The sequence below is a fragment of the Anomalospiza imberbis genome, chromosome 7, assembly GCF_031753505.1.
Source record: "Anomalospiza imberbis isolate Cuckoo-Finch-1a 21T00152 chromosome 7, ASM3175350v1, whole genome shotgun sequence".
Taxonomy (NCBI): domain Eukaryota; kingdom Metazoa; phylum Chordata; class Aves; order Passeriformes; family Viduidae; genus Anomalospiza; species Anomalospiza imberbis.
Window position 1 is genome coordinate 16639584 of NC_089687.1, and position 13459 is coordinate 16653042.

At 42.8% G+C, this 13459-nt stretch overlaps 1 protein-coding gene across 5 annotated transcripts in view; it reads right to left on the minus strand.

The window, feature by feature from the left end:
• Positions 1–13219, minus strand: part of RBMS1 (RNA binding motif single stranded interacting protein 1) — a 92747-nt gene extending 79528 nt beyond the window's left edge. For 2 of the 5 annotated variants that reach the window (XM_068195646.1, XM_068195647.1), the window contains exon 1: positions 12072–12390. In XM_068195646.1, the coding sequence (XP_068051747.1) occupies positions 12072–12134 (63 nt within the window). In that variant the 5' untranslated portion in view covers positions 12135–12390. Of the gene's footprint in view, positions 1–12071; positions 12755–13165 lie in introns of those variants that run through there. The other 3 variants (XM_068195650.1, XM_068195649.1, XM_068195648.1) reach the window with 3 other exon arrangements.
• Positions 13220–13459: the final 240 nt, after the last annotated feature.

The following is a 13459-nucleotide window of genomic DNA, read 5'->3' on the forward strand; positions in this document are numbered from 1 at the left end:
ACCAAATAAAGAACAAAGATGGCTTGGCTGGTCTTGCAAGCAGCTCAGCTTTCAAGTCAACCTTCCCCTTAGTTTGGCTGAAAAGAACCAAGTGCAATGGAGGCAACTGTGGAGCCACAGACCAAGATGGCAGTTCAAGGAATAGCTTAGGGTGGCATTACTCCAAAAAGCAGCATCTTTGCCCCTATGGCTGCTTACTCTTCCTCCTGGGGTCTTCCCCTTGCTCATCGAAAGAATAAGAGGAATTAAAAAAAAAAAAAAAAGAATTTCAGACTGCTTCATGTACCAACGGTGCTGTCTCATGGAAGTGGTAACAAAACAGCATTAGGCTGTCAAACAATCCAGAACTCAACCAATGTTGGTTTTTCATACACAAAGTAAGACAATGCAGCAAACACACCTGGTACCTCTGGCAGAGTCTTACAAGTAAGGCAACAAGCAGCATGCACAAACTGGTCTGCAAAAAGTAAGTGAAATCCTCTGTACATACCACAGGCAGCAGTGCTGCTCTGGCCTTAGGGTCAGATTTTCCTTACAGCCATATCTGAAACAAACCCAAGTCAGTCTTTTCTCATTCTTTAAAGGATGATGTTTTGGTAGAAGATTATCACTTATTAGATCAAATACTCTCTGTCTCCTGATTTTTTACAAATGACAATCTTGTCCAAAATTATTGTGCATGCAATTAAAAAAAGCCCCATGCTATATTACTTTATTTATCATTTTCTGTTCTTCTTGATAGCTGTAATTTATATTGAATCATACAAACAGAAGAGTTGTTCTAAGTCACTTCCACAGCCCTCATCAATTTTTTCTCGCATATTGCCCTCTAATTTCAAATTTCTCTCTTGATTTGAACCAAGAGACAAAACTTTCTTTTTCTTTTGCAAACTATTGTTCTAACACATGCAGATTTTTAACTCAGATTTTAAATTCTGAGAGAAAAATGATTTTAAGTGGTTAAGAATATCATTCAGATGTCAGAAAGTCAAGCCACACAATATGATGTATTCTAAAATGAAAATGTTTGTGACTTCACAGTGTATGATAACGAACAATCCCTTTTACACCCAGAAACTTAGTTCTGAAGATCAGTTACAAAGATTTAGCAGCTGTATGCCAAACAAATGCAGGATGCCATTCCTTGGTGCATCCAAATAGCTGCTGGGGGAATGTCTGACTGCACAGTGAATCATTGTCAATTCTGAAATGAAAAACACAAGAATTAGATAACACCTAGGAAGGCTTCCAGACGTACTCCGAATACAACATTAATAATATATGAGAAATCCAACTGCCAGGCAGAACTGGTTGTGGCAGTGCAGGTAACAGTCTGACTCAGGCGTGTGAGCGGCTACAGCTGCAAGCAGAGATGATCCAAGGAGCGCTCACAGCAGCCACCCAAGGGTTCAGCAGCCCCTGCAGCCAGCAGGCCACGCATCAGCACAGCTGGCACAACAGCTGCAGCACCTGTGGGAGACAGCCTCCACCTCTGGGTGGTGAAGGGACACATGCCTTGAACCATGTCTGGTGCTATGTATGGACAGATGACAAAACACCAGTCAGGAATAAACCAGTTCACTTGGGCACAGAGCCCAGCTCACCCACAATTTTAGTAGTCATGTTCTTACCCTTGGTACAAGAACTCAGCTGAGGAATCATACCTCTGAACACACCAGAAAGTTATAGATGAAGGAAAGTACTTCTAGTAAGTACATCTGGAATTGATAATTAACTTTAAAATGCTGCAGTGAAAGGGAATCTGCCCAGCCAATGGCTAAATTTTTAAGACAAATTAATCACTTGCCTCTGCTTACTGCACAACCCCAGTGCTTAGCAACTGCTTTCAGGTTTGTCTTACACTGTGGACAATTTCAAGGAATCACATTTTCAATAAGTGTGTTCAGCTGTACTTTTCTTAGCAGTAATGCTTTTATTTGCAGCTTATCTATCTGCACAACAGTTGGATATTTAACACTAATAATCTTGTACACCAGCACTGGTTCACTACAAAAGTCACCAGAAATTGAATGACGGTGTATTGCAATTCCTTTAAAAAACATCAACAAAAGCCCAAAAACAAACAAACAAACAAAAAACACAAATATTTGAATTCTGAATTTATGCAATTTAATTCGATTTCAAAAATAGGGAAAAAAACCCTAAACCCCAAGGAAGTTCATTTCATAGGAAAGATAAGGACATAAAACCACTAAAGATAAGTAGATTAAATTTCTGTAAAATCTTAGCCACTGAACTTCAGGGAGTTATTCCTGTTCTCAGTAATATTTTCATGGTTGACTGCCTTTCTGCCCAACAAACATCTGCTTAGAAATAAACTTACCTATTGCTAACAGTAAAACAACCTTTACTCTTTTTGAAAACTAGAGTTCTACATAGTTTCAACAGTCCAGTTTCTTGCCAAAATGAACTTTGCCATCGCTAATTTTCTGGAAATATCAATAATAGCATTCAGATGAATGTTCTCACAGATCATAAAGAAACTACTTACACAGTACATGACAGGCAGAATTTGAACACAGTTCTATCCAACAAAAAAATCTGCCCTATCCTGAGCTTCAGGAGACAGACAAACATAGACATCTATGTAGGTATGTGCGCAAGTGTATATAAATATTTTTTCCCAAGATATTTATTCCTAATTGCTATAGTATTTGAACCACTTGTAGGTGTTAGTATATTTCTGTGCAAAATCTGAGACGTAGGAAACTAATATTAACAAGTACCTTTTGAAGAGTCCAGCCTTAACAATTTAGTTAAGATTATCCAAAATATCAATGACAGGACCATTCTGAACTTCAGGTCATCATCTTAATCCTTATGAATAACCTTTATAGGTGTGGCTGACCTGGGACTTCTACTATTACCCAGGACAATGACACAACACAGCACTTATTTCAGGGAATGAAGAAGGTGGAGATGGATTCAGTCATTTTGAAAGAGGGTCAACAGAGAAGTGACACATCAAAATAATGTCTTTTGAAAGAAGGATAAGACACACAGGCTAGATGTTTCTTTACATTATCTAATATACTGAAATACAAACCCACACATTAATAATACTAAAACAGTAATAAAGTGGCAACAGAAACTGTAAACCAGAAAGCACCAAATTGTCAGGAGCTTCACAGCAGGGAATTCCCAACAACTTACCAGAATACATAAAGAACAGTTACATGAAAATCCAGAGTGTCTTTTACAATGACTACGCCAGTCTGCAGCCCTTAGTGACTCTGAGACCATGACACTCCACACCTGAGAGATCTAAGAACATTATATTTGCTGGCAATCTGACAAAGTCTACTTCCAAAGTTAACATGATTTTGTCACTACAGCAATTAAAATATCGACCTAATGCTGAAACAATGACTTCCTCAACAATTTCCATCTTGCACTAGCCTCCACAGCATTGTAGAATAGTTTAACTGAGTATGGGGGCAGCTCTTAGAGCACTTAAAAAAAAAAAACTAAAAAGCCCCTGCATTCTTCTATTGGTACCACAGTGTGCCCTAGGTATCACCAGCACCTTTAACCAGCCGAAATTCTATATACTGAATTACATCTTAGTATTCTTCACCATTAAAATTACTAAAGATTTCAAATGTATTCTATAGCTCCTCAGTACTGCAGGATAGAACTGGCTCTCTCATCTCAAAAAATGTCCCTAATTCTGGAATATTTACATGTATATGTATGCATTGGAGGCATTGATACCCTGAGACTATAAAGAAATCTTATCAGTTACATTTTTGTTTAAGTGAGACACTTTTCTTAAACCCCAGTTTTGATAAGTGTTTCTCACAAGTAGCATTCAGAGATATATCTCCTGGAATGCTAAATAAAAGCCAAAAAAATGCCCCTGTTTCAAAGGCTAGTAGATAAGCAATTGTATTCAATACCTGTCTCAAATGGTTTTTTCCAAATTACACAGAAGTATTTTTAAATAAGCACAAGTACTGTCATAATGAGGAACATGCAAGCCAAACAGATTGGGTGGAATAACATTAAAGCAATTTAAATATAATTTGATTTTGAATGTGAGTTTAACACTAACCCCATGCTATACCAACTTCTCAACTCGAGTTTCTCATAGGGGAAATTCAGAAGTAGTCTGGTTCTGTCTCAATAAGCACTTTTTGATGTCAGCAGTCTCACCCCATGCAGTGGCACCACCAGCTATGTAAATATGCACTGGCATAAGCAAGAGTCTTAAAATTCAGACCTACAAATTTAAACTCTTCTTGAACTTATCAGGAAGACAGACCACTAAACACTTCAAAGCACCGTGTCTGCTGGAGGCTGCTTTCACACCAGACAGAAATCCATGGAGCTGTGTGCTGGCTCTGCCAAAGCCCAGCTTTATCCAGCGTGGCTGCTGCTTTCCCGGGCTCACAGGAGGCAAGTCCCTGGCCAGAGTATGGCAAACCCACCGTGTCCCTCCTCTCCCACAGCACAGCCACAGGGGGCCAAGTTAACACAGACTTGTACTGTGCGTTACTTCTACACTACATACTTCAAAGAGTTTCATGTTGTAATAGGTTATTTAAAACCTTGGCTAAGCGATTAGCTAAGCCAAGCCAGAACAACACACATGCAATGTGGCAATACAAACAGTTCCAAATGGGTCACCATGGCCGTGCTCAAAGGTGGGCACACAGGTGACACACACCTGCCAGTCACCTGCAGCAGCTGGAGTGACAGGGTCTCCCTCACTCCCATAGTAGCCCACCAAAATATCTGCTGCACAACTGTTTAAAGCATTATTAGCAAATTGTACATATAGGCAGAACAGAAAGAAAAATACCACAAGACTTGAAATGCCTTCATCATTTCATACATAGGATCTCTTTTGTAACACACCAACCATCTCTTTAGTGCTCAGCTGAAGAGCGCTCCAAAGCCTGGCAGCATTGCACCTGGGGATGCCCAAGAGACATCATTGCTTCCAAAGCAGGAAAAAACAACCTATGGTCTGGTGAAAGAGGCGGCACCAACTTCCAAAATAAAAAGCAATTTCTACCCCTTACCCTTCAAGTGGGTTAAGAACAAATAAAACACAGAAATACAGAGCATTAAATCAGAGTCTCTTCTCCGAACACAACTTGAGGTGACAGGGTTGGACAACAACCAGTCTCCCTGAGAAGAGTGGAGGTTGTGTGCCACATGCCTGCATATAAGGTAAAGAAAACTTCCAGCTCCTGTACTACTGTATTGTTCGGGGTTTTTTTTCATTTCTCCATTTTAAGAATTCTGTATTTTTATTTGTGGACTTGTTAACAAGGACCTGCATTTGATTTTACCCTTGCCTGCCTGGTGTTTGGAGTGATTTTGGATTGTTGCAGTGGCACAAGCACAACCTGATAAAGTTTCTGTGGGTCAAGTAAAACTTAAAGCAGGATTGTGAATCACCTCAGAGTAGCCAAGAATCTATGAACACTGCTTCAGATTTTCAAAGATAACTGGATAATCCTTCACCAAGTTGCAGCAGCCTTCCTGGGAGCTGGTAAGACCACAGGCATGAGAAGTGCCCTGTGCTGACAATCCTGAGAAAAGCTCTCTTGTAATGCTCATCCAAACTCCCCCCTGAATCCTTAGATTTCACTGCTCAAGCACAGTAAAAATGGAAGTGACATACACATACCTCGAATATCCTAAAGGACTGAATTCTAACATTGTTATGCTGTAGAACCCAAATGACAGAATATATGAGCCGTAGTTAACCAAAGGATTCATGTTTCCACTTTATTGAAAAAAGCACCATATGGTAGAGGAGATTCTGATCTGAGAAAACAATACAAGGTAAGGAAAGAAATAAATTCCCTTCTCATCTAAGCAGAAAAAACCCCACACAATAAGGTGTGAAAGTGCCATTGCCAATAAGAGACACTGTAAAGAAACAGAATCAATGGTGAAATAAAGTTACATATATTTAGTTGCAGTGAAGAAGCATTTCATTTCACAAGCAGGTAAGTATCAGACTAGACTAAGTTTGATGCTCACCCTGCCTTGGTGTTTCTGCTGTTCTTCAACAAAAGAAAATGAGGCCCAAATGAGGCTCCCCAGAACAATGTGTTGCTTGTTTCCACTGCAACTTCACAAAGTTCTACAATTCTATCAAACAAGTAAATTCGAAATACCCACTCTATCTGACACATCATTTTTCTAGAGCAGAATACTTTAAACAAATAAGACACACATGAGTGATTTCCTATACAATTATAGTTAAGCGTACATCATGGCTTTTATGAGGACACATGAACAAAAAGGTATTATTATTATCATATATTTATACATTTCTGTAGTTGTCAGCTATTATTTTGCAATAGACCCTACAGCTGATACATCCTTATGCTACATCATAAATTCCAAAAAAGATATTTTTGAAATGTTGTAACTATATTTTTGTCTTGAAGAGCTTCTAAGACTTCAAAATACTTGCTAGATAGTTTTAAGCCAACACATCTTAGCGCACAGGTTAAGTCTTAAAATTGATAGAGAGTTTTACTGTTAAAAATCAATTTACATAAATAGTAATAAAAGTTACTACACTTAAATTCCTAGAAGTAAACTAACTCAAACTGCCACAAACCTAGGTAATCATGAATTTGTTTAAAGCAATCTCTCACCAGCATTCAATTACTTCAACTGCAGCTTAAAACTACTTTGTGAGTCAATACACAGCTGCAGCTACACTGCCTTAACTGCAGTCTCTTGAGGGAAACAGCTAAAGCTGTGCTAATCACAGTAACCAGCCCTTACAGCACATGATTTTTCTTGTTGTGTGTATGTTTCCTAAGTTGCTGGGTTAGGAGGCTTGTGCTTATCTAATCCATGGTTCCCCTCCTCGTTTCTCCTCTATTTCTAACTCATCCCTTCCCTTTCCTGTTACATCAGGAAGCTGCAAATACAGTGGCTTCTGCAGGGCTGTTATAATTACCACAGTACACTGCAATTCTGAAACATATGCAAAATAACTCACAATTACTTCAACAAGGCTCAAGAACTTTCAAATGTGCTTCTGCTGGCTTTTTGAAATACTTCTGACCAACACTTCTTCCGAGATCAAAACATCTCCATGCACCTCTTCATTAGGACTACAGATTTATAAGCCTTCACACTGTCCCCCAAGTAAGGTGTTTTATAACAGCTGGCTGTAGAAAAGGAGAAAAACATTCATAAGAAGTTGGAAACAGGTCCATGAGGGAAATCCACCAGAGGTTCCTAGTCTCCATTGACTTCTTTTGTTATACACCACCTCGTGCAACAAGCAAAGGTCAATTTCAACCACAAATTTACAAGGGGGAAAAAATGCATACTGAAACGGTTATAATGTCGAATGATCATTATTTTTATTTACTTGGTTGCAGCACTGTGTGGATGTTTTAGGAGCCATCTCAAGCTCGCAGGAAAGGATTTTCCACTCCCTTCCTTCCTTCCCCTCTCCTCCCTGCCAGCAGTTACAGTTTAAAGGATCTAACTCTTCTGAAATGTGTTAACTCAAGCAATTTTTTTAACAGTTGGAAGTTTCAGGGGGAAAAAAAATGAACCCAAAACAAAACAGCAGATGTTCAAGACACAGACTTCTATCTTCCTTTCCATGTGAAACTAAATGGCAAAGACACCTACTTTAAACAATAACACTTCCAAAGAGACAAATATATATTGTTCACCCTGTTAGAAATACTAAACAAAAGCTTCAAATTGCCAAATACAGATAAGACAATTATATCACTTTTTATAATCTATAACATAACGCCTGAACAAGATAAGGTGTTCCCTTTTACTTCTTTCATTCACGTTTTGGTACAAGTATAGAAACCCACTGACTGAGTAGTTTTGCTCCCTTGAGAATAAAGCAGAACTTCACAAACAATCTTACAGATGCACTTAAACTATTAAAGTAGCTGGTACTTCATGTAGGAGTTCAGTTCTGCGAAACCCAGGTAGATCCTGTAACATTGTATACAATGCAAAGAGAAATACAGTCTGTCACCTCAAGCTAGTGATACAAAATTACAATTCTTATAGTTCTGAGAGAAAGAAACAAAAAGAAACTAATCCATTTATTTCTGTAAGCACAGATATCTGCTCAATCTTAGGCACCTCAGCCTCCCCCCTGCCGCAGCACCATCCATACACACAGGAGGTGTTGTGTCAAATCCCTCTGGGCACAGACTGCTCCGTGGAGCTGCATGTTTTGAGTTATGACCGTGCCCAGGTCTTGCAAGTTTAATGAGGTTCCTTCTCACACACACAGACACCACACACAGCACCAACTGGGAAATCGTAAAGTAGGATTACAGGTGTAGCTTCTCGATAGGCTTAACCTAGGCTAATCTACACTTTTAGCCTGAGATTGGCAAAAGCTTTCTCCATTTAACTGTCATTAGAAACACACCTTAACCTTCAACTTTTAGAAAACATAACCTGTGACACAACGCTTAATATTAACACAGCCACATGAAAAGATTGATCAAAAGCTTTGTCTGTCCCTCCATACACAGGCCAAACCTCAAATCAGTGTCAAATTCCTCACGTGCAGCTACACCCAGTTAATCTTCTTGAAAGCAGTAAACTATGTCAATCTCCTCATGCTGGCAAGACAAACATTACACTCATCAAAATGTAACAAGAATCACCCTTACTGGGCAAAGCTGTTAAAAGGCACAGACACTGGGCTGAGCACCCGGGCTGGGCTGGTAGGACCCTGCACTCGCCTCCTGCCCAGGCCTCCAGAGCTGCTTCTGGCTTCCTCCTCGAGAAACCTGAGAGCAGAGCAACCTCCCTGCACAAAGCAATTTAAAATCCCTAATCAAATAGCTGGAGTAGCTCTGTAGATTCAAGGAGCAGATGGCAGGAGAAAGCCTAATTTTCCATTTACGATAATTTTACAGAGTGTAGAAATATTTACTTCAGAGGAGCGCCTCCCAATTTACATGAGAATGACAAAAGTGAGAGGAGGGACAGAGAATCATCTTGCTCTCAACAAACCAAGAGCTAAAAAAGCCTGCATTAAGCAGTGTATTGTACGTCATTTTGTTTCCTTTTCATTATGATGCACACACGTGCATTCTTTACAATAGCTCAAATAACTTTGATAGCAAAAGTCTTAGATTACACCTTTTTCAGACAGGATGTACAGCTATGAGTGTTGTGATAGGTTATTATTGCAGATATTGTGTGGCTTTCATTCTTTAGCAAGACCTACATCTGCATTTCAAATTACTTCTCAGATGAGCTGTCACTCATTTAAGCAACGTCTCAATTTTAAGCCTGGTTGAAGTATTTTTAATATGCCTGTCTGTCCATAATGCAGGAAATCCTTTTGAGCTGAGACCAAATTTTACTATTCTTACAAGTACGCCAGAAGAGAGAAGATGATAAGGCCGGTCAAATCTGACCTGAAATTGAGAATGTTGACTCGCTCCTACATGCCAGAGTTACACAGTGTAGATACAAGCAAAATATTATAGGCACAGATTTGTTTATAAAACAAACATAGTTATTTGAGAAAACAAAAAGAGAGCATGGGTAAAGATCTGAACCTACTCTACCTATATGGTATTTTGTCAATGTTTTAAATTAAGGTAGAAATCCACATTATATTACAATGTCTTAAAAATAAATCAGGTTAGTGTCACCTTGCCTTTTATCAGTTAACCACTCATTTTTTCAATTGAATCTGCTATAGACTCTTAAAAATGAAACAGGATAGTACTAAACATGAAGTGTTCTTTTATTATTCTGATATGTATTAAAATATCAGCAGAGACATACAAGCTGCTCAGAAGATTTTAATTTCTTTTATAAGTTATTTTAAATTGTTTCAGCTTCACATATGACACACACTTAGCATAGGAAATCCAGTTACTCCATTTAGAGACATTGGCTGACAACTTTTCCTACACTAACAGTACCTAGTGTCTCAGGCTAAAGCTCAACTACAATGCAATTGTCTGAATACAGGTTACACAGAGCATACAGGGACTTAATGTCAACTTTTCTTAATTATCAAGGGTAGAAAAATTAGGCTTGCAGCGCTCTTCAGCACTGTTTGACATCAGCTCACCCCTGCAGGTGAAGTCGGACTGAAAGGGAGATCAGAAAGCCAATCGCTAATCGACGTGAGTCTACATGAATGAAGCTAATAGGCATTTTCCATGGACTTAACTGGAGAAAAGCACAGACCCTGGCTCCTTATACAGGAAGTGTTTGAGCAGAGAATAGCTACACACTAACAAAAGAAACCTTTGGTACCCAGGGTCTTAAGCCCACATAATACCCCTGCATTCATTTCTTTCTCTGCCTATTGGGGAAAAAGGGTCTGTTTGTTTTTCTGATTCAGTCGGCCCTTTTAGCTCTTTGAATCTAAGGAGTGCACTGTGAAAAGAAGAGCATCTTATCAGCCTGCTCCAGACCAGCAGGCAAACTCACATCCGCACATAAAACACAGCCCTGCCAGCACGAGGCCTGGCCCCGCTGCCCTCGGCTCCTGCCAGCACCCTGCCCCGCACCCGACACTGCACAGCCACACAAGGGGCCTTTCTTGATTAATGGTCCTCTCGGGGAGAGCACGAAATAGTATCTGATGCACTGGCTTCATTTGTAAAGTACGCAGGAGCACCAGACAAGATGATCAGCATGGGCGTATCCAGGACATTTATTAACAACAAACCAAAACCAGTGCACACAATAAGCATGTTTTGTTATGTATGGACTTGAACACTTTGACTACAAGATGCAAAGATAACTCCATACACTGCTGGGCAGCATCGGCAGAGATAGCACACCAGTGATTCTTATCAAAAAGATATTTCTATAAAATAACAGGGAGGAGAAAGGAAATAGCAATTTTTACTTAAGCTTCAAGAAAATATGAGTCTAACTTTCACTGTCATGCAGGTTAGCTACACATGTGTCATCCCAACAATGTACCAAGAGTTCAAAATTTCCAAGCCTATGTCCTCATTATTTATATGAAACCCTTCACTGTGTGCAGCAGTGATATCTGATTTCCTATTTCTACCCTTAATGCATTCTGACCCCAAGCAAAATAGGATGAACTTCCCCAGTATTGCTGACTGAACCTGTCAAATTACTCGTTTCAGCTACTAAGTGCAGCAGATACAGAAGGATTTTTTTTTTTTTCTCACCTGGAAAGAAGCCTACCATAGTATTTTTGGCATGCTTTGTCAAGCCGGTAGCTTGTCAGTGACCTCTACTCCATTTACCCTCTGGCACACATACAGAGCACGCTTTCCCATTAACTGAAAATGTGTTTTTTGTTTCTTTTTTTTTTTTTTTTAATTTAATCGAAGAGTCAATGAAAATTAATACACTAAGAAGTAAACAATGTAAGATTAATACCAACATTGCATCTTGTGTGCGTAAAAAGTGCAGCCAAAGACAAACGGTCCAGCAAGGTTGTAACGCAACTATTTCAAATATTTTATTTCCAGCGACTAAACAAACAAAGAAATACCTCTTTCAGTACAGCACCATAGATGCGAGAGCCCCGAGCTTATCGGAGAGATCACTCGGCCCATGAAATGTCACAGGGTCCCCCTGTGCCCCCGTCGGGGGGAGCTGGGGAGCGCCCGAAGGGCGGCAGAGCTTTTCTGGAGGATTGTTTGAAAGAAAAAAATGCGCCCGGATCCCCTCGCTCATTTCACGCCGAGTGAAAAACATCCAGCCCCAAGTTTCGCTGTTGCGACACCGGGTCCTTTCTAACCTGTTGCCGAGCCCGGCGGGGCCGGCACCCGCCCGGCCCCCGGCGGCCGCCCCGCACCGCCCCGCACGCCCCGCGAAGGTGACCCGGCGGCGGCCGCCCCGGCACTCGCCAAGGTCACGGTGCGGCTCTTCAGAGGAGGTTAAAAAAAATAAAAAAGGAGAAGAGAGTTTCTTTTGTCAAATCCCAGCTCCCGAGAAGCGAGCAGGCTGCAAGCCGCAACTCACGCCAGTCGCCACCCCTCTCCCCACTCCTCCTCCAGCACCTCGGGGCTGCGGGGGGGACGCGGAGGTGCCACAAACCCATACATCCCCTCCCTTACCTGCTTCCGATAGGGGGTCCGACCGCCGCCCGCCGCGCTGCTGTTGCTGCTGGGGAAGATCATCGCCCCGCCTGATCCCCCGCTCCCCCTCGGGATGGGGAGCAACTTTGGCGGCCGCCGGGCTGCGGCGCGGCGGGGCTGCAGGGCGCTCTCCGCCTCCGTGCCTCCTCCGCCGGCTGCGGCTCCTCGAACCCTCCGCTCGGCCCCCGCCCTGCCCGGCCCGGCCCCGCTCCGCGTCGACCCTACCCCGCGGTGGCCGCCCAGGCTGCCATCCACGGGCCCCCGCTGACCGCCGCCGGCTGCCCCAGCCCAGCCCGGCCCAGCCCGGCCCGGCCCGGCCCGGCCCCACCTCCCGCCGGCCTCAACCACCGCCCAGCAGAGGGAGGGAGCGGGCGGGGGAGCGCCGAGCCGCGGCGGGGAAGCGCGGAGCGGGCGCGGTGTTCGCGCCCCGCCCCGCCCCGTCCTGCGCGGGGAGAGGGGCGCGGAGCGGGGCGCGGCGCCAGGGGAGGCGCGGAGCGGGGCGGCGGGCGCGGCCCCCCCCGCGCCGCGCAATGGTTGCGCCTGAGAGGGGCGCGGGGGGGCGGCGGGCCCGCGTGCCGCGCATTCCGCCGCGGGGCGCGCCCGGCGGGGTCCCGACCCCCGAGCGGCCGGAGCGGGACGTCCCGCGGCGCCCCGGCTGCAGCGGGCACCCCACAGCTGCGGGGCTGACCGCTCCGAGGCGATAAACACTGCGCCCTTTAACTCTCCTAAGTTTTTCTTGACTTGGGATGGGGAGGGGGGAGGAACATCCGGTCACAGCCCTCTCCAGTGCCTCAAGGCAGCATTTGGGAAGCGAGGGGAAATTCTTAAGTTTCTTCACGAAATTTAGGCCTAGGAAACGTTACAGTTCTTAGGCTGTAAGACAGGGACATACGGAGTCAAGGAGTTCCCAACTTCACTCCTGGTACTCTGCACTGTTTACCTTACTATATTTACATTACCCACTGATGTTGACAATCTAGTTTCTAAGACAGTCCAGAGCTATAGCTTTGTCAGGCCACTGACTGATCAGTGACACTGCAGAACTTCTGTCATGGATATGCATCATCAAGCACCTTTTCGTTTCTCTTCCTCTTTCTGAAAATACGGTGGCCCTGATCCTATATGCCCCAACATGGCCATAGGAAACAGCTGGGAAGAAACAGAAAATTGCCAGGTAGCTCATTACTGAAAAGCCAAATAACATCTGAAAATGCTAGTATTTACAAAAACATATAATCTTCAATTACTGACTTCCCTAGAAATAATCTCCAAGTATTTTGGTATCCTAATATATTGCAGATCAGAGCCCATCTGAATACAGCAAACAACAGGAAAGCATCAACACTTGGCAGAACTACGTTCTACAT